At 34.0% G+C, this 25,409-nt stretch overlaps 1 protein-coding gene and 1 pseudogene across 1 annotated transcript; both read right to left on the bottom strand.

The window, feature by feature from the left end:
- Nucleotides 1–3,703: 3,703 nt before the first annotated feature.
- LOC127558130 (olfactory receptor 52D1-like) lies at nucleotides 3,704–4,648 on the bottom strand. The gene has a single exon (XM_051991360.1). It carries the CDS (start codon nucleotides 4,646–4,648, stop codon nucleotides 3,704–3,706), a length of 945 nt encoding a protein of 314 aa, XP_051847320.1.
- Nucleotides 4,649–15,760: 11,112 nt separating this feature from the next.
- Nucleotides 15,761–16,714, bottom strand: LOC127557463 (olfactory receptor 52D1-like; annotated as a pseudogene).
- Nucleotides 16,715–25,409: the final 8,695 nt, after the last annotated feature.

The following is a 25,409-nucleotide window of genomic DNA, read 5'->3' as shown; positions in this document are numbered from 1 at the left end:
TTGGGGGAGATGACCTCTACTCTGATCACTCACCAATGTCCCCATGGGTTTTAACCCTCCAATTCAAGTCCCAATTTTTCCCAATTTCCCAATTCAAGTCACCATCTTTATCTTTCCTTATTCTACTCATAGAAGCAGAAAGTTCTGTGACATGGTGGCTAATATTACCTTCCTCAAAATTTATCCAATATCACCTCTAGGAGGTTTTTTTTTTTTTTTTTTTTGATGGACTTTCTGATATCTAAAACTTAAGTCCAACAAGTTATTGCCAAATATCAAAAAAGTTTACAACCCAGGGGAATACTAGACTTCAAAAATCTAATCTTATGAAACTAAAAATTCGATTTTTGGAACTGGTAGACAAATAGGGAAATGAGGAAAATGGATTGGACCTGCATGTACAATGTATATTCCAAGGGATAGAGACCTTCTAAGAAGAATAAACTAAAAGCTTAAATCTTTGAGTTATTCTAGGGAAATTCTTAGTGTCTGTGCCCATGATGATGCTAAAGAAAAATGAGGAAGAATCATAACTATGTATAAAACATAGCATAGTATAAAACAATATTCACTGGTCCCTCATTATTGCCCTTGAAATTGGCTGCTCCTTTAGTTTTACAGATTTGGACCATTTGTAGTGCCGCTCTAAATTAGCAATTGGATTTGCTTACAGTGGGAAATATGGAATGAATGAATAAAAAAACATTAAGTGCTACTTGCCAAGCACTGAGGATACAAATAAAAGCAAGTAAGACTGTCACTTATTTCACAAAGTTTATATTCTAATGAAGAAAGACAACATATATAGAAAAGTGGATGATCAGAAGATCAGATTGAGCAGTGATATACCATTTCTAGGAAGAGTAGAGTTGATTTTATAATTTTATTGCTATTAGCTCAGAGCCATGAAGGTAAGTGTGAATCAAGTAAGGGAGATCACCAGTCAGAGGCAGGGGAGCAAAGATCTTCCTTGACATAATGTCATAGTGATAAGATCCACTTTTATCTGGATAATGACCTCTTTTATTCCCTCCCTCTTCATTGTGGTCACACACTGGCTTTATACCCACTAAATAGGTAAAATCAAGTATGCAGATTGAAAAACAGATTAGTAGGTTTCTCTCCTATCCCATGAGCCACTGGAATATTATCTCTCTTGAAAAGTAGAAAAATAGTTACTTTCCTTTTTGAGCTGAATTACAGAGGGAATGGTTCACCTATGCTGTCTCTTCTGAAAGATGAGTTTATTGTCAAAACTCAATTGGAGTAAGCATTTTTATCAATCATACTAATAAACCTGGCTTAGGTCATGACCTTTTAGAATGTTCTGGATCTCTCTCAACATTAGTATTTCCTGCCCCTGCTCTACAGCATATTTTTACTTTGTTTTAAATGTTATTTTCCTTCCTTAGAATCTCTGTTACTTGACAGGAAGGACTGTCATATATATTGCTTGTATTTTTTTTCCCAGTATTTAGCACCATACTTGGCACATGTAAGCAGATAATAAATGAATCTGCTTCTCTCTCTCTCTCTCTCTCTCTTCTTCTGAATTGCTTATTTTTATTTACCAATATTTCCTAGGACACAAATCCAAATTCAATATATTTATTTGAACACATTTTAAAAATTGTTTTTAGTATAAAATTTTTTGCTAAAATCCAAGGTGAAGACATGGAGAGTTTTTTCACATACTCCTCTGATGTATGACATTTTTCTGATTACAAAAATGAGATGGATTATTATAATTAGTCCTTAAAGAGAGTCCTAATTACACAGATTTTGTCCTAATTATTGATGCAGAAAAACCAGTTCACAATGAAGAAATATTATTTGGACTATAATACAGTGATATGGACTACTTTTAGGTACTTAAGATTAATACACACATCCACACACACACACACACACACATATATATATATGAATATATGCGCATATATTCATTTGTGTATATTCCATATCTGTGCACATATTTGTATATATTTATATACTAAAAATCACATGTGGTAGGAAATATTATAAAATTAACCAGGAAGAGAGTGGATTGCACTGAGTTTCAGAAATTGAAAAGGATGTTATTGTTGTTGTTGTTGTTAATGACAGCAATTTTTAAGAAAAGAAATTAAGTAAAAACTTCTCTTTTTGATATCAATTTCCTTCCAGTGATGTATTACAATGAGTCAAGGAGCACTAAAATTCTGAAGAAATAAAATTCTACCTCACTAAAAGAGCAATTGAAAGTCATGTGGAAGCATTATAGGAATGAGGGTTACCAAATTTAAACAACTTTGATGTCTGTAGGAGAAGCAAAGTGAAGAATATGTAAGAAATGTATAAGAAAAAAAGATATGTTGGTCATATGATTAGAGTGAGAAATAACAACGGATACACATATATTCCAAAAATATCTCCAAAATTTCAAAAGAACTCTGGAAAAGCTTTGTTTGAAACCTTTTACTAATTTTGGATAATATATAAACAAGAGTTTGGCAGTATGGCCTTGAATAGTCTAGTTATCCAATACATATGCTATTGTAGAGAAAAAACTCATTAATGTAAACATTGTTTCATTAGAACATAGCAATGCTTAGTTCTGTTGGGGTATCAATTTATACACCATTCTTATATCCATTGTCATCATAATTATTATGATTGCCATCTTAAAATCACCAACAATAGTAACACTGTCGTCAACATCCCACTTCTGGGACACTGAATTGAAAGGGAACATGGGATAGTATATAGACTTGGAATTTGGAAACCTTGAAATTAAGTCCTACATCAGACACCAGATGTATGATTTTGGCTAAGTCTGGGTTTCAGTTCCATATCTCCATACCATAAACAAAGAGAATTTGAGCTTACAAATGAGTTTAAGAGTCTTTCCCAATTCTAAATATATAATGCTAGTATAATCCTAGAATATGCGATCTTATGCACATAAATTATTTTATCATTATCATCAAAATGATTAATATCATTATTATTTACAACTTCATCATTACTTTTACCTCCTTATCAAGTCCCCCAAACTGAGATGGAGGTGGGGAGAGGCTGTTAAATGTTTGTTTCTTGCATAAGTAAATATTTCTCAAATTCTCAATTGACTCAAATTCTTTCTTTCTATAATTTCCTACTTACTCTCCATCCCCCAAACATATCCTCCATTGTTCAATTGTCCATCTAGCAACATGGGAAAAATAATATAATTTTACATTTTATGTTACAATGTAACTAAGACTAGAAAGTTGTTGACAAGAGCTTAGGATCCTAGTAGTTTACCTGTAAAATCCAAAAATAGTTTTTTAAATTGAACTATCAGTTTCACTCACAGTTTGTTCACATTTGGACTATTGTGTTCTTCAATTGATGTCCCTTCAGTGATTCTTCAGTCATAACCAAGAATGCTATAAACTTGAGGACATATACTCCCTGGCAACAGAAACAGGGTACATAACAAGGTTTATCCACTCTTGGGTTTCAGGAAAAATTAAATTAAGTTTTCACTAATAATACATATATTTTCATTTTTGCAAACCATTATATTCCCCATCATTAGGATTATTAGGATATATTTTCCTGGAGATATCAATGTTATATTCTCACCTCCCTAATCCATACTTCCAAAATCCCTCTAACACATGTTACTCTGGTTTATTATTAGGTACCTAGTTGATGTCTTAGTAAAAATCTTGGCTCTTCAAGCCTTCAGAGGACTAAAGACTTTGAGGATTCTCTCCCGGATTCTCTTTGTTCTTACTCCATAGATGATAGGATTGACCATAGGAGGGACCAATAAGTAGATATTAGCTACAAAAATGTGGACATGAGGAGGAACATGGTGTCCAAATCTATGTGTGAGGAATGAGAAGAAGGCTGGAATGTAAGAAACTAATATGACACAGACATGAGATCCACAGGTTCCCAGGGTCTTCAGACGTGCTTCCTTAGAAGGGAGCTGGAAGACAGCATGAAGAATGAGAATGTAGGAGCAGATGATTAATATGAAATCCAGTCCTCCAGTAAGGAATGCAACAATTAGGCTATAAGCTCTACGTATTCTAGTCTCAGCACAGGCCAGTTTGATCAATGCCATGAACTCACAGTATGTATGGGAGATGATATTAGTCTTGCAGTAGGGAAGCCATCTCAGTAGAAAGGGATGAGGACTGATTAGCACAGCTCCACGGAAAACAATAGCCAACCCCAAGCTTCCAATGACTGTGTGGGTCAAGATTGCTGAGTGTCTAAGGGGTTTACATATGGCCACATAGCGGTCAAAGGCCATAGCCAGAAAGAAACCAGATTCCATTGTGGAACAGGAATGAATCAAAAACACTTGTGTCAGGCAAGCTTCAAATCGGATTTCTCTGTCTTTGAACCAGAAGAGGCTGAGAAGCTTGGGAATTGCAATAGTACACACGACCAGGTCTGTCACAGCCAGCATGCAAAGGAAGAGGTACATGGGCTCATGAAGACTAGTGTCAGTCTTAATGGTGAATAATAAAGCAAAGTTTCCCAGCAGAGCCACCATGTACACCAGACAGAAGGGAATGGAGATCCAAATATGTGCATTCTCTAGTCCTGGAATTCCAATGAGAATGAAAGTAGAAGGATGAAGATTGGTCCTGTTAGAGAATGACATGTTTAACAGTCAACATGTAAGATAATGGGTATTTGTGAACCTTTAAAAAAGATCAAGAAGATGTCAGGTTAACAAAAGTATCTTCTGAAATCATCAAAGGCCCAGGTAAATAGAATTAGGGCTAAAATTCATGGGACAATGAGATTATCTTTAATATGTCAAAACTTTCAGAAAATTTTCTTGAATTTCAATGTGTGCCTGCAAGTTTTTCTATTCACAACATTTTGCCTGATGAAAGTGCTGCTCCCCATTTCTCCATGGCTACTTACAAGATTATGTTCATACAACAAAAAATAATTAGAATTTTGAAAACTGCTTCAGAGGCTAGTAGGTTGTGGATCAGACCATCCTAAACATATGGCAATAAAGCATTATAAACAGGTGATGGGGAATGCTGCCCCCAAATTTAATATTCTTATTAACTTCATTACAGAGAAGAATAATTCTTACCTCTGGATAGTACTAGGTAGAAATAACTAGATTTTTTGCTTGGTAATGGATGGTCCAATGGGAGTCTGACACAATTCAAGAAAGGAGAGATAGATAGATGCTAAGAATGATGAGGTATAACTGAAGGTTTGGTAATACTGCTCCAACATTTTATGCCTACAGGGTGAAGGACAATTATGCAATATGTAGCAACAACACTGAGGACTCAACACTATATGGATGCAATTGAAAGTTATCAATGCTCCATCAAGTGTCTGAAAGATAGCATAGCCTGGAATGCATCAAATCAAATGAAGCTGAGAAAATGTGTTCTGGATGTAGTCCAGAGCAATAATTTCCAGTTAATAATTAAACATCCTTAAGGCCAGTCTGAAGAAACCATCCACATCTGAATCTGTCCCTTGACATTCACATTGGATATAAGTTGGACTAAGAATATAAAGACAAATAATATAAATAAAATAACATATATATATGTATATAAGGACACGTAAATATTTCTTTTCAAATTGAATTCTAAAAAATTGAAACAGTATGACTCAGAAGGAAGTAAGTAATCAGGGATGTTGAAACAAGTATACAAGTCATATATAAGTCAAAATACATGGCTAGAATGCCCTTTAACTCTGAGATAATAGGATTCTATGATTTTCTAAAATGTAGATATTTATCTAGGAGAATAAAAGGCTTAAGGAGAAAAAATAGCTAAGTAGTAGTTTTCCAATGTTTTCCAATCACATGAAAGTGGAATTTAAATGAATATTACTTCAGAAGGCATATCTAAGACTATTGGTGAATGTTGCAATGTTGGAGGTTTCAACTAAATAAGGAAATATTAGGAAGACATATTTATGATTACACATCTCCTAAAAGAAAAAGAGTTGTGTTATGAGGTAATGAATGATGTATCAATGGCAATATTTAAGTGGAGTTCTGTGACTTCTTCCAGAAAATTTCATTATTTCCCAAGGAATCCTGCATTGATTGCAGCATTAATTAAGTAAACTCTACAAGTCCTTTAAATCAGATTCTATAATTCCTAGAGCAGATTCACTTATAAGTTAAAAAAAAATATTTCTTAGAAGTTGGTGGGGAGGAGAGGAGAGATTCAGGGCAGGATATAACCTTATTGTCAGCCATATTTAAAGGAGATCAGTTAATATCCAGCTGAGCACAATGCTTAGTTGCAAAACAGAGTTGGTCCCTTTTGAAAAAGGATTGGGGTGTCTTTCACGAATTAGGAGAGTAACATTGAACAGGGAAATGACAAAGCACCAAAATGAAAGTTCATTCACTTGCCCATTTTTCTGTGGCCCAGATTTTCCAGGGTCAAAGAAGCAATAGAGGCTGATGATTTTCAATCTGTGGTTCAGAATTAATGAATAATCCAGAAAGATGTTTCTAGCTAGTCAGTCAAGGTTAATGCTTATAACCTAATAAGATTTTTACCTTTGTTCCTGGTAGTAATTTTACAGGATTCCTTTACTCTTACTTAACAACTCTATTTGAAATAACTGAAGGGACAAACATTCATCCATTTTACTTTCTCCTTTACCTTTGTCCTCCCTAGTCAGGAATGGGAACATGTCATTCATTGGAAGCTGCTCTATGCTACAGACCACACAGGACTCACTTGTAATAAACACATTTACAAAATGACTATTGATTTGAATTGAATGCTCCTTCAAAGCAAATTCTGTCAATATTTTTTTCTAAAATTTAGATTTATTGTCTACTTCAGAATTGACAAATCATGGACTTATGAGCTAATGACAACACTAGCAAATGTTTCTGAACCAAATTAAAATATTATTGGGAAATATTTAATGGAATAAAGAAAACAATTTAAAATATAGATCATATTACATCTGAAAACCAACTCAATTTTCTGTGAAGACAGAAGGGATTCTTATATATTTATTTGTGGTCCCCATTCTATTTTGACTTTGACATCACTAATCTACCTCATTCTTCTCTCTCTCTGAAAACAGTTATAGTTAGGTATTCTGTTTTGTTTTGTTTTTCTTTACAAATGAGGAAACAGAGATCAATTGTAAAATTCAACCAAGTTATAAGGCAAAAGAAGAAATATGAGAAACCACTTCTTCCCCTTATTTACAAAGTACACATATTTACATAGTACACATGATATAATATCAGAGTTTTTAATGTTTATTAGTTTTCATGATTTTTTTTCCTTTTTACTCTTAATTATAAGGGAAGGTTCTATAAAATGGGTAATATATAGAAATGCCTTAGAAAATATAAATGATGTAAAAATGTCAATGTCATATTGATGTCAATAAAACAGTTTTAAATATTCTTTTAACCTAAATAAATCATGGGAGCTCAGATACCATGACTTTTATTCAAACCACTCAAGTTTTGGTTCCTTTATTAGATCTAATTGACACACATTCTCTGATACATGTAGCTTTATTAGTTCAAGTCCATTGGTGTATCCTGAAGGACTAAAGAAGAGAAGACATTTTGTATGAATTAATGAAATGACTAAAGGAATTATATAGCATTTTCTGGGAGAAAATTGTGATGTAAAAATCCTGGAGTTAGAGTCAAGAGTACTAAGTCTTTATCTCTATTACATTGATAACTAAGTATTTCATCTCTCAAGGTCACAGTTTCCTTATCAGTAAAATGGTAAAAGATACCTAATGTTCCTTCATCTTAAGGATTTTGTGAAGAAAGATCTTTGTAAACTTTAAAGCTCTTTCAAAACATGAGTTATTGTCTATGGCCAAAAGGCTATAAAACTGTGCATACCAGCACGGTGTCCTACAGCATTTCTACTAGCTCCCAAAAAGATCATAATAAAGGAAAAAGAACCTATATGGGCAAAAATTCTTGTAGCAATCATTTTTGCAGTGACAGAAAACTGGAAACTGAGCAGATGACGCTCACTTGGGGGATAGCTGAAAAATTATGGTATATGAATGTAATGGAATATTAATTTTTTCTATAGGAAATAATCAGAAGGCTGATTTCAGAAAGACCTAGAGAATTTTACATAAGTAAACTGCTGTTTAGTGATGTAAGTAGAACCCAGAGAACATTGTACACAGCAATAACAAGATTATGGTGTTATTAACTGTGATGGACATGGCTCTTTTCAACAATGAAGTGATTCATACCAATTCCAAGAGTTGGGATGGAGAGCACCATCTACATCCTGAAAGACAACTATGGAAACTGAATTAGGCTCAGAACACGGTACTTTTTGTTGTTGATGTTGTTTACTTTGTTGCTTGTTTTTTTTTCTCATTTTTCCCTTTTTGATCTGATTTTTCTTATGTAGCATGATAAATACAGAAACATGTCTAGAAGAATTGCACATGTTTAAGTTATATTGGATTACTTGCTATATAGGAGAGGGAGGAGGTATGAAGGGTGGGAAAACAATTTGGAACAAGAGATTTTATAAGAGTAAAAGCTGAAAACTATCTTTGCATGTATTTTGAAAAATAAAATAAATATTCCATAAAAAAGCAAAATATGAGTTATTGCAAGTTATACTTAACTAAAATTATACTTAACTAACTCTATCTTTTTATGTACATGTGCCTTTTCTTGGCTAATCAAATATAAACTCCTCAAGGGCATCAAAATCTTTCTTTTAAGTTTGGTTTTTTTATTCTCTTGCTGTGTCAACTCTAGTGAGTCATTAGGACCTTTAAGAAAAATAAATCTTCCTGAGTCCGGCCTCACTTTAGTGTTAGTTGCTTCAACTTTGTTTATTGGACAGTGAATACCTAATTATCATTTCATAAGAATTGTCCTCATTTTAGCAGAAGTCAATAATTCACTTGAAAACAAAAGAAGCTGCTAATGTTACAGGAAAGAAAAGCAAAAAGGCAGATAAAGTCATGTATACCCATGTCTCCCTCAACAACTGTCTTAAAACGATGTGGTATCTATGGAATGATATTCATTCCATAGATACTCATTCTCCCCTATGTCCTTTCCTGATCCAGTGACCAGACTCCCTTTTCTATCCCCAGCTTACTCAATCAGGACATTCCTAGGATGGCATGCATTTGTTACTATGCCAGGGACTTTACCTGTCCTTGGGCCCTGTTGTACTGAGGAGAATTACTGTCAGAGAAGATGGAGACTCTGGTTCTGCCCCTGATATAGTCTATGGCTCATGAAACTAAACGAATTTATACAATTTTTTTCCAGGCACTCTGGATTCCCATAGGCTTTCAATAAGAGAAGATGAAACAGGGGTACAGGTGGAATGGATACCAAAGGGATGCTCTTAGATTAGAGTCCTCAGGATTTAGGCATCAGGGTCCCTAGAGTGAGTGGTTTCTTTAGAACCAAGGGACAACTAGGCAAAGAAGGAATCAAGACACAGCCAACTCTGGAGAATCTACCTTTCAGGACCCAATTACTTGAATCAAGAAATTCTTCCACCCTCAAATAAATCATAACTGTGAATTTCACTTATTTTATAAAATTATTATTATTATTTTCTGCTGAGTCAATTGGAATTAAGTGACTTGCTCAGGGTCATATAGCTAGGAAGTGTTAAGTGACTGAAGATAGATTTGACCTCAGGTTGTCCTGACTTCAGGGCTGGTTCTGTATCCACTGCACCACCTACCTGTCCCTATTTTATAAAATTATTAAAATTCACCTTTTAAAATCTTATTTAGTTCTTGTAATAGTATATTAACTAGAGTAGATATTATCATCATCATATTTTTATTGTTATAGTTATTGTTGTTGACATTCAGTTTGCCAAATGGAAACAATTTTATAGTTATAAGATTTAAAAATCAGAGACATTAGAGATCATCAATTGGGAATATATTCTTTCCTTCTTTGTGACTTTGAAAATCCTTCTCTTGTTTCAAGACTTAGACCAGTGTTGCTCTTAATAGATGGGCTTTCTACATTCTCTCTCCCAGTGTTAGAGGTCTACGTATCCTTTTTACACTTGTATTTATTAATCTATGAACCAGCCCAATAGAAAAACAGATTAAAATACTTTTGTTTTGTTTTGAATTTGGTCTTTCCCTTGTACCAGTATAGTGCCTTTTCCAGATTAGGTACTGAAACTCTCAATAAATAATTGTTGAATTTAACCAGACTCCCTCATTTTACATATTAGAAAACTAAAGACCAGAAAAATTTAGTAATTTGCCTAATGGAAGCTATAATGAGAAGCCCATGCTCTCAAAATGCTTAAAATTTTTCTACTGGTCAACATTTCCAACATTCTTCTTCTTGTTATCTATGTGATATTGGCTTAGCCACAAACATTCAGAACCTCAGCTTCTCCCCATATATAAGAAAAATCATATTTTCAATGTTTCTTTTGAAGAGTGGCATGAGGAAACTGCTCTGTAAAAGGCCATGTGAATATACTCATAATTATCATTATATCACTTCTATATGTAAAACAGCTGAGCTGTGTAGTGGTTCAGAAAGACCTGACTTCAAATCTAGTCTCAGCCACTTACTAGCTTATGTGACCCTGGAAAAGTGATATGACTTGTCAGTCACAATTTCCTCATCCATAAAATAGTAATAATATTTAAGAGGGATGCTGTAAGGATAAGATATTTGTAAAGCAAGAAAGGGAGGGAAGGGTAGGGGGAGAAGATAAGGGAGAGATCCATGGGTGGGAGGAGGTTAAGTAACAGTAAAGAAATAATTTTCTATGCCTGTCTATCAAAACTGAATAAAAGCAACCAAAAAATTCAACACACACACAATCAAGCAAAAAAAGTTTACAGATTTTCTATGTCTAAAATTTTATCTTATTCTGTGCTTTGGGCTTTTCCCTAAGGAGGCAACTTGTATATTTTATATTCAATTCATGGAAATTATGCCTTGTCATTATATTTATCAAAATTGTTGTCTACCAAAGTTACTTTTCTCTATGACATAGTTATCTAAATTGTTCTGATTCTGTTCACACCACTCTCTGTTAGTTTATACAAACCTTCACACAGTTCTCTGAGGCTATTTTTGTCATTTTTTACAACACAATAGTTTGCTATTAAATCATATCATTCTTAAATGCATGAGTATATCTTTAAATTCCACTTCTTTACTAGAACAGAAATAAGCTAATGTAAATATTTTTGTCCATGTGGATCCTTTTCTTCTTTGTTTGAGTCCATTGGGCTATAGGGTCAGGTGTTGTATCTCTGAGTCAAATGATATGTCAAGTTAAATGACTTGTGGGACATTATTCTAAATTATTTTCCAGAATAGATGTATTAATTCATGTCTCTATCTATGTATACGTGCTTTCCCTCCATCTTTCTTAAGGGTTATTTTTCCTTTTCTCATCATGTCTGAGGTGTATAAGATAGTATTTCAAAATTTTGTTCATTTGTATTTCTCTATTACTGATTTGGAGGACTTCTTCAAGTGGTTGTTGGTAGCTAGTGTTTTTTTTTTTTCCATTCTGGAAGTTGTTTGCTTATATTTCTTGACAAATAAACTATGAGGAATGACTATAGTTCTTATAAATATTAGTCATTTTTTATATGTAGGAAATTAGGCCTTTATCAGATAAAAGTTGATAAAATAAGATTTTGCCCAGTTATTTTCCCAGCTTTACTTTCTTCTTTCCTGATTATTTACTTTTTTTTTTTTTATAATTTTTTATTACTCCAGATGAATGTTGTTATTATTTTATAGTTTTCTAGAATATTTGGTAATGTGCTTGATAAGACTCTCAATAAGTACATTACTTATATAACACTGTGAGCTTTATTGTATTGTTGTAATCTGTACATCAATAATATATATATATATATATATATATATAATTTTTTCCTAATTGTTTAGGCTGACTATTTTTTACAATGTTTTATAATTGTGTATTTAGATAGTTCAGAGTTGTATCGATAAATTCTAAACTCCTAGTTCAGTGAGAAAGTAATGCAAACATCCAAAAAGAAACAATACAAATATAGTGGAGCCACAGTCAGTATAATAAAAGATCTATATTAAAGAATTGAAGGGCTTGGGATATGATATAGAGCAATGGAGTTAGGATTATAACCAAGAACACCTACTGAGCCAAACTGAGTATAATCTTTCATTAGAAAAGATGGAATTTAATAAGAGTATTTTCAAGTACTTCTGATGAGAAGACCAGAGTTGAATAGAAAATGTGATAATCAAATACAGTATTTAGAGAAGCATTGTAAAGGGCTGAAACTCTTAAAAGGTGTGCTTGAATCAAACAACCAAGCACAACCAAAAAAAAGCCTTACTCCTTACATAGTGCTTGTGGCAAGCATTTTATTAAAGACCATTAAGTGAGCAGTACAATTATCTGGGATAAGACCTGACATGATATATACCTTTTATACTAATGCACAAATTAATGTGTGCTATGAAACCATCCCATTGTGGCAAATTTTATTAGCCACAGCTCCAAATTTTACACATGGATCTCCATTAAAGATAACCAGACTATTACATAATTGGAGATGGATTCTTGAAGAAAATGTTTCTAAAGTTCCTCTTAAAGGACCAATTATCTTTACAGATGCATCCAAACATAATATTTGTGCTGTATATTCTTTTGACTTAACTATAAAAAGAGTAGTAAGAACTCCTTTGGTGTCCACTCAGCAGAATGAATTGTATGCAATCATTCTAGCTCTTACATATTATCCAGGAAATAATATCTGATTCGGCCTATTCAGTAGGTGTGGTACAAAGAATTGCCACAGCCCAAATAAAATTTGTAGCTTCCAATATATATCAGTCCTTTAAGGAGCTTCAAGAGTAAGTGAGAAAGCATCCAGGTAAGATTTATATCTTGCATGTCCACTCTGATAGTGGACTTCCGAGGTCCTATTTTTGATGGTAATTCAAAGGCAGGTAGCCTTTTAACTATGTTAGCCAGTATGCCTTTATTTCAGGAGGCCAGGAATCCCATTCTAAATACCATCAGGCTGCTCAAGCTTTGCATTTACAATTTGGGATAACAAAAGAGGAAGCTAAGAGCATAGTAAAAAGCTGTACAGCTTGCCTTCCTTTCCACACTCCTATGCTCCCTCCAGGGAAGAACCATTGTGGTTTGAGACCCAATGAAATTTGGCAAATGGATATGACCCATTATAAATCTTTTGGGTCATCTATTTTTTATCCATGTTGTAGTAGATAGCTTTCAGGATTAACTTTTGCAATACCAGCAGCAATAGAGACAGTCTGAGTGGTCACTGAATTCCAAATACAAGCCTTTGCAATTATGGGTGTACCACAAGCAAAAAAAAAAAAAAAAAAAAACAGATAATAATGGACCTCCATGTACTTCTAAACATTTTGCACACTTTTGTGCACAGTATAAGATTTTACACACCACTGGCATACCCTTTAATCCTCAAGGACAGGTGATAATAGAGAGGAGAAAGAGACATTAAGACACTCCTCCAAAAATAAAAGAAAGGGGAGCCACAGGTAACTCTATAGAATTTCTAAATTTAGCTCTTTATACTATTAACTTCTTGATTTTTGATGCACTGGCTCCAGAAGACAGGTTTTATAACCCACCAGAAGAGCAGTGTCCAGTGCAAGCAGCTTCAATATAATTGCCAGGTGATGTGGGGAGATCTAGAAAGTGGTGAATGGAAGGGACCAGATAAGTTAACTGCATGGGGGAGAGGGTTTGCTTGTATCTCTACAGGTGGAGAAGGAATCAAATGATTCCAATGAGCAGTATTCACCTTGTCCATCAGAGAGAGATGGAGCAGACCCTTGAAATGAACGAGAAGACCCAAGAAACAGAGGGTGGTTCTATTGCTAACTGTGCCTGCCACTGAAAGAGCATGGCAGTTATGGCAATTGTCTAATGGACATCAAAAATTATTGGACTTCAAACCCTCAGGAATCATTGGAATTCGTGAGACATGAAAAAATTGTTGAACTTCAAAACCCTCGGGAATCTGGATTCTCTGAGAAATGATAAGATTCTGCAAGAATCATTGGCAGATTTATAGGAATGAACAGGCTACTAAACTAAACAAACTTTAGAGTTTGCAGGAGAAGTAAAATAAAAAAAAATATCAAGAAGAAGAAAAAGAGGAAAAATAAGAAGAAAAAGAAGAACGAGGGTTAGTAATATGGCAACAGTAAGAAATAAAAATGGACAATCCTTATATTCAAAATGTATCTACAAAATGTCAAGGGAACTCAAGAAAGGGATAATATTTTGAGCTTCAATCTTATGCCAAATTGATGGTTTGGACAAGAATCCAACAGCATGGCCTTGAATGGTTCGGTCATTTAACATATCCTGTTGTAGGCAAAACACTCATTGATGTAAACATTGTACCATTAGAGTAAAGCATTGCTTACTTTTGTGTGTTTATCAATTGATTCATCATTGTTATATTCACTTATTATTATGTTCATCAACTTGACCAAGGACATCAATATCAGCATCAACATCATCACCTCTGTATTCAGCATCATAAATATTGTCATCAATATCCTCTTTTGACACATTGAATTGAAAGGCACCATGGTATGGCATCTAGATGTGTGATTCTGGCTAAATATAGGTTTCAATTTCCATAAATAAAAAGGGGATTTAACCCAGTGAACTTAAAAGTCGCAACTTCCTGTAAATCTATGATCCTAGGATATTTTATATTATGCACAACAAAATGATGGAATCTTTTAACATGATCATTAAAATGATCATCAATATTATCATTTCTAACATTATCATTACTTTTACTTTGCTATTTTCACCTACAGACTCAGATGGAGATGGGGAAAGAATATAAAGAATTTAAATCTTGGACAAGAAGAAATCTCCTGAACTGACTTAATCCTGTCTCTGGATGACTTCCCCCTCAACTCCTCACATCTCTCATTTTTCATTTGTGCTTCTAGCACATGGGAAATGGAACAATATGGTTTAATATCTTATTTTATTTTATAACATCATTAGGATTAGAAAGTTGTTGATGAGAGCATAATTATTAGTATTATCGCCCTATGTAATTAAGAAATATATATATATATATATATATATGTGTGTATATATATATATATATATATATATATATATACACACACACACACACACACACACATATATATATGTTTCCCCCCCCTGAGGCAATTGGGATTAAGTGACTTGTCCAGGGTCACACAGCTAGGAAGTGTTAAGTGTCTGATCCAGATTTGAACTCAGGCCCTCCTGACTTCAGGGCTGGTGTTCTATCCACTGCACCAACTTGCTTTCCCTCACAAATAGTTTTTTAAAGTATGTAGTTTCTTTGACACTTTGTTCTCACTAGACTGTTGTGTTCTCCAATAGTTGTCCCTAAAATGCTTCTTCTGTTATAACCAAAAACGCTCTTGACTGAAGGAGATATACTGTCTGGCAAGAAAAAAAGGACACATAACTAGACATCGATTCTTGGATATCAGATAGAGATGAAATTACTTTCCTCCAGTAAGTCAGAATATCTCTTTCTTTCTTTTTTTTTTTTTTTGCCACCATTGTATTCCACATTATGAATAAGGATAGTTTTCCTGATGGTAGCTATATTATATCCTTGTTTCCCTATTCTATATTTCCAAATTCTCTCTAATACATTTAATCATAGTTATGATTAGGTACAAGGTTGATGCTTTACAATATGAAATGACTTTTTATTCCTTTAGAGGACTAAAAACTTTGAGAATTTTCTCCTGGATTCTCTTTGTCCTAACACCATAGATGATAGGATTTACCATAAGTGGGGACAATAAGTGGATATCAACCATAACAATATGGATGTGAGGAGGATCATGGTGTCCAAATCTATGTGTGAGGAAGGAGAAAAAAGCTGGAATATAGGAAACCAATATGACACAGACATGAGATCCACAGGTTCCCTAGGTCTTCCGACGTGCTTTCTTAGAAGGGAGCTGGAAGACAGCATGGAGAATGAGAAGGTAGGAACAGGTGATTAATATAAAATCCAGTCCTCCCATAAGGAAGGCAACAGTAAGGCCATAAGCTCTATGTAGTCTGGTCTCAGCACAGGCCAGTTTGATCAAGGTCATAACTCACAGTAGATATGGGAGATGATATTAGTCTTGCAGTAGGGAAGCCATCTGAGAAAAAAGGTGCAAGGACTTATTAGCACAGTTCCACAGAAAACAATAGCAAACCCCAAGGTCACAATAACTATGTGGGCCAGGATTGATGAATGGCTAAGAGGTTTGCATATGACCACATAGTGGTCAGAGCAATCAAAGGCTATAGCCAAAAAGAAACCAGATTCCATTATGAAACAAGAATGGATGAAAAATAATTGTATCAGACAAGTTTCAAATGGGATTTCCCTGTCTTTTAAACAAGAAGAGGATGAGAAGCTTGGGTATTGAAACAGTAGATATGATCAAGTCTATCATAGCCAGTACACAAAGGAAGAGATACATGGGCTCACGAAGGCTGTGGTCAGTCTTAATAATGAACAGTAAGGCAAAGTTTCCCAGGAGAGCCACCATGTACACCAAACAGAAGGGAATGGAGATCCAAAAGTGCGCATTCTCCAATCCTGGGATTCCAATGAGGATGAAAGTAGAAGGATAAAGATTGGTCCTGTTAGAGAGAGACATGTTTTAAGAGCCAACATGTAAAATAATAGTTATTTCTGAACCTTTAAAAAAGACAAAGAAGATTCCAAGTTAACAAAGGTTATCTTCTGAAATCATCATTCTGAAACCAAATAAACTAATATGCTAGTAAAATTTCATAATATGTCAAAAAATCCAGAAAATCCTCTTGAATTGCAATGTATACCTGCAAGCCTTCAAATCCACAGCATTTTGTCTGATCCAAATGCTGCTCCCAATCTTTTCATGTTCTCTCATATGAATATTCTGATTCAGCATAGCTAGAATGCTTAGAATTTTGAAAATTGCTTCAGAAGCTTCTATCATGTGGATCAGAGCACCCTATACATGAGGAGATAAAGTACTGTGACCAAATGTTATGAAATGCTGCCAAAGACTTTGATATCTGACTGACTTCATTACAGATAAGGACAATTCCTATCTTTGTACAGTTCTAGATTTCTTGCTTGTTGTGGATGTCACTATGGGCATCTGACACAGCTCAAAAAAGTAGAAATGCTGCCAAAAATAATGAAGTGTTATTGAAATACTGGTGACACTCATGCAAACTATCAGTACCTACAGGGTGAAGGGCAACCATTTGTTGTAGCAACATCTAAGTGAGAGGAATCTATGCTAGCTACAGCAACAGTCTGAAAGATAGCAATCTTAGATTTATCCTTCTGGAATAATGAAATGACACCTCGAATCAACCTGAGAAAAATTGCACTGCATGCAACCCAGAGCAATGATTTCCAGGTCATATCAAATATTCTTATCCTGTCTGGAGAAACCATCTCCCTGTTGAATCTGGCTATTGGTATTCCCATTGGATATAGGTTTGACAAGAATATAAAGCCCATTATGTCCATGAATTTTCTAGTGTATAAATAAATAATGGACAAAACTCACAACCAAGACAAATCCAAGAAAAAGCACACAAGCAAACAGGAGCTGGTCCCTTTTCTAATTCCTATTTCTTCCACATCTTTCCTGCCTGCACTTGATAGGAAACTCAAAATTTTATAATTGGGGAACTCATGATTTCTGTTCTCATTTAATTCCTATGTTAGACCAACCAATTTCTCTCCTGTGTTTGCCTTCCCTGAAATGCATTAGTCAAAATAGATGCTTTATAATTTGGACTAATAATAAACTGAATGGGGATTGGAGATGAGGAGATGGCAAGAAATATCTATTAGGAGATGAAATACAATTTTTCCACTTGTTCCTGTGATCCATATTTCTAAGGAGGCTGTTACCATTCCCATTTTTAAAAATCCAAGTAATTCTGTTTTTAAAAATATTGGAAAAATTAATCAATAAATTTGAAAAATGAAAAGACAAAAAGGATTAAAATGATAATTTAATAAATACAAAGTCTTCTTTTGACCATAATTAATTCCTGGTATCTAGAGAAAGAATTTTTGGTGAAATGGAATTGTACTCTAATATTTATTCAATTAAAGTATTTCTAAAATTTTCTTCTTTTATATTGCATTTTCTAGTTGATTTTTACTTGAAAGTGTCCTACATGGAAATCATCTGAAATATCCAGTCACCCTAGAAAGGAATGAATGCTCAATTCAATTAAATGTTTAATTATTCCATAAAAGGATGATAATCTTAATAAAGGAAAAGATACAAAATAAAAGATATGATTTACATGGAGTTATAACCCATGAAAAGGTAAATCATTTTAAAAGACCATCAGCTGTTCTGAATTAATGTTTAGACCAGATCTTCAGATAGCATAATACTGAACACAAATTGTGTATGTAATTCCTTATCAATTTTCAGAAAAGGAGTCCTCAAAAAGCAAGAGACACTCAGGTATTGTTAAAGCCAGGAGTGGAGGGATTAATGATACTATGATTAGAAAGGAAAATATGATTTTTTTCTAACTACATGTTATTGAAGGAGCTGTTTTTTTGAAATAACAAATCAGGTATCCATGTCAATGTTTAAGTGGGGTTCTATAACTTTTTTCAGAAAACCTACACTGTTTAGTTAGGAATCCTGAATTGACTGCATTGTTAAATTATTTGAACTCTAAAGGGCCTTTTATTTTTCAAAGTCTATGATTTTCAGAGTAAAATTGCTTGCATATTTAAAAAATGGAAACATTTCTTGAATGTGGATGGGAGCGGGGATGCCTTTTTTTTTTTTTTATCAGCCATATCTTAAAGTAGATCAATTAATCACCAGCTGAGCACAATGCTTATCAAAGAAATATAGTTTAGGTATTTTTTGAAATAAAGTTGGAGTGTTTTTCACTAATTAGGAGGGTGACACTGAACAGGAAGATTACAAAGTACCAAAAAGAAAGCTCATTCATGTCCCCATTTTTCATAGACATAGAGGCTGATGATTTTCAATTTGTGGTTCAGAGTTAATGAATGATCTAGAAAGATGCTTCTAGCTAGTCAGATAATGTTCATGTTCATAACCTAATGAGGCCTTTATCTTTGTCTCTAGTAATAATTTACAATGTTCTTACACCCTTACTTGATAACTCTATCTGAAATAACTGAAGAGATCTACATTCATTCTCCTTTCCCCCGACCCTCATCAGGGAGGATTGGAAATATGTCAGTCATTTGGAAAATGGTCCATGCCATGGGTCGTTCAGGGCCCTGCTTTTAGAAAACAAATTTATTAAATGACTACTGAATTGAGTTAAATATTCCTCCAAAGCATATTCTTTCAATAAACTTTTAATGAAATTTAGAATAAATGTCTCCCTCAGAGTTGAGAAATCATGGATCTATAAGCTGATAGCAACACTATCAAATGCATCTGCACCACATTAAAATATATTTGGGAAATATTTAATAGAATAAAGAAAATATTAAAGCAAAGATCATATTACATTTAAATACTCAATGTTCTGTGAGGACAGCAAGGATATTTAGGAATGTATTAGTTGTCCTAATTCTATTTTAATTTTGACACCACTGGTCTACTGTTGAGGATCATGCTAAGTGTGGAAACCCATTTTTCCTGTAAAAATGTCAAAGGTGACTGTACCAATGAGGTAGGTTGGTTCTTCAGCCACACTACAGCTGTGAGAGACTAAAGGAATGTTTTGTTATTATTATCTTTATCTTGCTCTTTGAAGTAAAGCTAACAGGCCCAAGGAAAGACAAACATAACCCAAAGAATCAGAAATATCTTTCTGAAAGTCATAAAACAAGTTTACTGATGAAGGTGTGGCTTGAGAAAGAATGTATGCTTTTCTTTAAACAATAATAATCTTGTTGTGCGTAGAAAATATATATTCTATACAGACATGAAATAAATCAGAGGTAGAGGTAGAGGTTCACTGCAAATGCCTCTCAGTCTCTTTGTATCATTATCATCTTCTCACATGACATGATCTATTCTGCTGGTCAGAATTAGATACCCAGCAGTCACTACCAGGTGGCTCCCATGACAAACTACCTCATTCCTCTTCCTCTCTGCTAGTCTTGATCCATGAGAATTTGTTTCTATTTTTCTTTTTCTTTACAAATGAGAATAAAGAGATAAACTGTAAAATATATTTAAGCCATGACACCAAAGAAGAAATATGAGAAGCCACTTCCTTGTTGAGAAGAGAACTATTTGAAACATTGGATTTAATATCAGACTTATTCATTTTTTTTAGTTTTGCTGTTTTATTTTCTTTTTTCCTTTTTATCATATGGGATGGTTCTATGAAATGATTGAAATTCATTGGAGGATCCTAAAGGATGAATAAAGAGAAGACATTTTATGTGAATTTATAAAATTGTCCTTACAACATTTCCTGGGAGAGATTGCATTAAGATTCCTGGACTTGCAGTCAAGAGCACTAAGTTCCAATGCTAACTGGATGCATGACTTTGGGCAAAGCCCAATCTCTAGATCATAGTTTCTCATCAGTTAAATGGATATAAAGATATTTACTCTTCTATCTTCTTGGGGATTGTTATGCAAAAAAAAAAAAAAAAAAAAGCTTTGTAACTTTAAAATATTTCAAAATGTAAGTCATTGCAATTACTATTTAATTAAGCAGTGTGTTTGCTGGTCACACACAGTCTATCCTTTTATGTACATGTGTCCTTTTTTTTCATAATTATAACTTTTTATTGACAGAACCCATGCCTGGGTAATTTTTTATAACATTATCCCTTGTATTCACTTCTGTTCCAACTTTTCCCCTTCCTCCCTCCTCCTCCTCCCCCAGATGGCAAGCAGACCTATACATGTTAAATATGTCCATGTGTCCTTTCTTTACTAATCAAGTATAAATTCCTGAAGGGCATCAAAATTATGCTTTTATATGTGGCTTTTCTATTCTCTTGCTGGGTCAATTTGGGCCATCTGAGTCTATTTCCTTTTCTTTTGTCATTTTCTTTTTATGGTTGGTTCTCCTAAATGACTCATAGAGTATTAAAAGCTGTGAATGTAAGGAAGAGGCTTCAGAAGTATGTATTTAATAAAATATTTGATAAAACCTTTAAGGAATAAGTGCCTTCCTGAGTTTGGCTTCCCTCTTGCTTCAGGTGCTTAGTCTTTGCTTATTGAAAAGTGAATATATAGCAAACATTTCATAATAGCTGTCTTCATTTTAGCAGAGAGCAATGATGTAGCAAAAGAAGCTGCTTATGCTATAGGAAAATTAAACATGGAGAGTAGAGGGAGCCATGTAAACCCATGTCAAGGACAGTTTCCAAGCCCTCTGATATCTATGGGAATGACACTGCTTTTCTTCTCTGTCCTTTCCTGATGCAGCCACAATTCTTCCTTCTCTATCCCCCAAATACTCATTCAGGACTATCAGAATAAGATGAATTTGTTACTATGCCAGGGACTTTACCTGTTCTGGAGCCCTGTAGTACTGAGAAATACTGCCTGAGAGGAAAGAGTCTCCAATTCTGTCCCTGGTATAATCTGTATCTCTTGAAACTAAATGGATTTATATCCATTTTCTCAGACACTCTGGATTCCTATACACTTTCAGGAGTATAAGATGAAATACGGACACTCAGATAGAATTGTACCCATATATGGGTACCAGATGAATGGCTATTGGAATACATCCTCAGGTTGTACTTAGGTCTCAAGAGTGGTATCCTTAGGATGATGGGATACCCAGACAAAGAAGGAACCTACTTTGGAGTGTTTAACTATCAGGGCCCAATTATATGAATAAGAATTTTGTTCTTTCCTTAATTAAATCATAACTAATATAACTTGTTTTATAAAATTATTAATAATGTCTGATAGGAAAGGTTATTACCAATAGAGAAATTAGGGAAGATGTATGGAGCATGATAATTTGAATTAGTCTTATCGACATCCTCCTGAAAAAAATTTTTTTTTCAAGTCCATGATCAGGGCAATAGTTTTTCATTTTTATTTTTTTAGGTAGTAATACAAATATTTATGTTTTACATATTTCCATACAAGTTATGTTGGGAGATGAAAATCCGGAAAGGAAAAGCTTATGAGAAAGAGAAAAAAAGAGGCAAAAATAACATGCTTTGATCCATATTCATTGTCCATAGTTCTCTTTTAATATAAGTTTTATAGCCCTTTGGATATAGTTCCAAATTGCTCTCCAGAATGGTTGAATAATTTCACAACTTCACTTAGTGTCCCACTTTTATCATTTCTTCTCCAACATTTATCATTACCTTTTCCTGTCATCTTAGCCAATATGGTAATTCATTTTTTCTATACTGTATAAAACTGATTTTGAAGAATGAACTGTTTTCTTCAAAATTAGTTCCTTCTCTCTTCTAACTATATAACTTTTGTCACAAACTTTTCTCACTCCAGCTCCTGCCCTGAGGCACTAAGATTCTGATTCATTACATTTAACAGTATCTGGTTTTAACCTAAATATTCCATGCTATTCTCTGGCTATCTGGCCATCTAGCCATCTTTAGTCTCATTAAGAGACTAATTAATTACTTCATGCTTGCTTCTTTTTACCCTCCCCTAGTTCCTTTAATAGTCATAGTTTCTAGCTCTAGTTCTGAGAAAAGAAAGCAAATCAACACTACTATCATTCCTATAAAGAATAGGTCATTAAGTTGTAAATGGCTCCTCCTTGTGACTTTCTAAACCAAAATACTTTTTCCCTCTTGACCACTTCTCTCTTGTATCATTAAAACATGGGTTTCCTAAGGTCAAGGATTATCTTGATCACTTATGTTTGTGTCTCCAACATTTAACAGAGTGCCTGGGTAGAGTAAGTGCTTAATTTTTTAAATTCATTTTTCTTTGTAACCCATATTTAGGGCTTTGACATTTGCTCCAAAATATTAATTTTTTCTGTCACAATTTTTTCCCAATTATGGCACTGTGTAAATCTTGTCTCTCCATCTAGATTATGAAACACACAGTAATAGGTCCATCTTTTTTCTATTAGTTCTTTCACTCCTTAATGTCTGAACCAAAGTTGGAACAGATCAAGCTAATGATGATGATGATAATGATGATAATTAACATTTATTTAGTGTTTATTTTGTGCTAGACATTGTGTTAAGTGCTTTATAATTATTATTTCATTTGTGTCTTACACTAATTTTGTGAGGTAGATGCTATAATTATCCTCATTTTATAGATGAGGCAACTGAACTAAACAAAAGTTTAATGATTTATCTAGAAAGACATAGCTAGTCAGTATCTTAAGCCAGCTTTAGGTTCATGTCTTCCTAACTCTGGGGATTCATCTACTTCACACTAGTCTACTGTTTGAGCCAGTTTGGTTCTAGCACACAGAGAGTTAACAGAGTTGTAAAGCCATATGACTATAGAGTTTAGAACTGGTCTCCTGGGACACTTAGTTCTGAGAGTGTCCTTAGAGAGAAAGCCCAGGACCATATAAAATTGTTCAACTCATGGCAGGGCCAGCCCTGGATGTTTTCCAGGCCAGTGACACTTCTGTCTTCATTCCACCCTACATCTAGTGAGTAAGGAGGGGTATTTTCCAGAGGTGAGTGTATGGGCCACTGGATTTCTGATTTCTTGATTTCACTAAGTCTCTGAAAATGTGGGGGGGAAAGCTTCCAAGATTATACAAGGATCATATAAAGTTCTAAATGGAGCCCCCTCATTCCACATGGGCTTTCTGTATCTAGGGAGGGATATAAACTTAGTACTTTGGAAGAATCTCTCCAGTCTTCATGTTATTTCTCTTCTGAATCTCTGGGTATAAAAAAAATCACCCAAGTCAGAAGTCTAATTTTATATAATTTTACATGTATGTATGCATGCATATGTGTATTACATATGTGTTTATTATATTATAAATGTATGCATACACATTTATATATAATTTTGAATATTTTTGAACAGATGAATATTTATATATACTTACATATACAGATACATATTAAAGTTAGCAAGGATTTTATGTGAAATCTCAATTCTTGGGGCACTGGAATGTCCATTATCTATCTCAACAAAGGAGTTGAAGGATTTGGGATGCATTGCCTGCTTTTGAAAATTAGAGTTTTCCCTGGAATAAGGGAGGGAATTTGGTATAACTATCTGTAACTGATCATCCCTCTGGAGGTTGAATCATCGAGCTATTGTTAGCTATATTTCATGACCTGTGCTTTCCTACCTAACTTCTAGTTCCACATACCCTTTGAAATTTTGACTCATTTTCTTTGTCATATTTCCTTTTTTAATTAATCAACCTTCATTGATCCTGATGACCAATTTGGTCTTTTTTACTCTAGTTCCTGAACAAGTCTTATATCTTAGGTCTATCTCTATTCCTGACTTCTATAGTTACCCATTTCCTTCCACCTAGCCACCATAGGAGCTCAATATATCAAAGTTGTAATGTAAGGGAGAGAATCAGTTTGCTCTCTATATAAGAAGTGTCTCTCTCCTAACTTGTGTTCTTTAGTATAATTCCTATGTCCAAATCAGGCTTATTCCTAGAATCTCCTAAGACTTTTCTTCTTCACTCCCTGATACTCTTTACACAGGATCAGGATCCACTATCCTTTTCCTTGTTGTTTTTTGCCTACTCCAACTGAGCTGTCACCTTTATCTTCTACCTCTCTCTTCCCTTGTTCTAATAGTCTGCTTTCCATACTAAGCCCTGTTATTGCTTGTATATTTGTCTCCTCTCAACTAATTCTAATTAAATTATTAGCTCTACAATTTGAAAATCTGTACCCATCTGCTTCTACTTTTCCAGTGTGATACTGCCCACAATCAAACTACTTCACAATGGGCACACAGGTGCCTTATTTTCAGAAAGTGGAGTCACGAATAGAGAGCTGGCCTCAGAGCCAGGAAGACTTGGTTTCATGTCCACTTCTTAGATATACTGGATGTGAAATTATGAGAAAACCAAAGAGAATAAAGCTCACATTGAAAAGGGGCCACTAAACAGTATCTAAGAATCCTGATCAGCTGCCTGTTATCTTAGAAAACCAAATATTAACATTTATATACTATTGTATTTTATTTATTTTATTAAAATTTGCCAATTATATTTTAATCTGGTTCAAGTCATACGTACAAGTCCTTTATTCCTGACAAGTATTTAGCAATTCTGTTCTAAACAATTCTCTAAAATTGTAAATTACAGAAATGATTTTGGCTTCCTTTGGTAGAAGGAGCTTCCCCTCCCAGGACTTCCCTATACCAATGAATTTACATGTTATCTATATTAATCCCTATTAAATCAATAAATATTTAT

The sequence above is a fragment of the Antechinus flavipes genome, chromosome 3 (assembly GCF_016432865.1).
Source record: "Antechinus flavipes isolate AdamAnt ecotype Samford, QLD, Australia chromosome 3, AdamAnt_v2, whole genome shotgun sequence".
Classification (NCBI taxonomy): Eukaryota; Metazoa; Chordata; class Mammalia; order Dasyuromorphia; family Dasyuridae; genus Antechinus; species Antechinus flavipes.
Note: the sequence above shows the minus strand (reverse complement) of the source record. Positions and strands in the feature narration are given on the sequence as shown.

What these genes read in the sequence shown, in the direction of transcription:
- LOC127558130 (XM_051991360.1), bottom strand. Translation starts at nt 4,648, where the DNA reads ATGTCATTCTCTAACAGGACCAATCTTCATCCTTCTACTTTCATTCTC.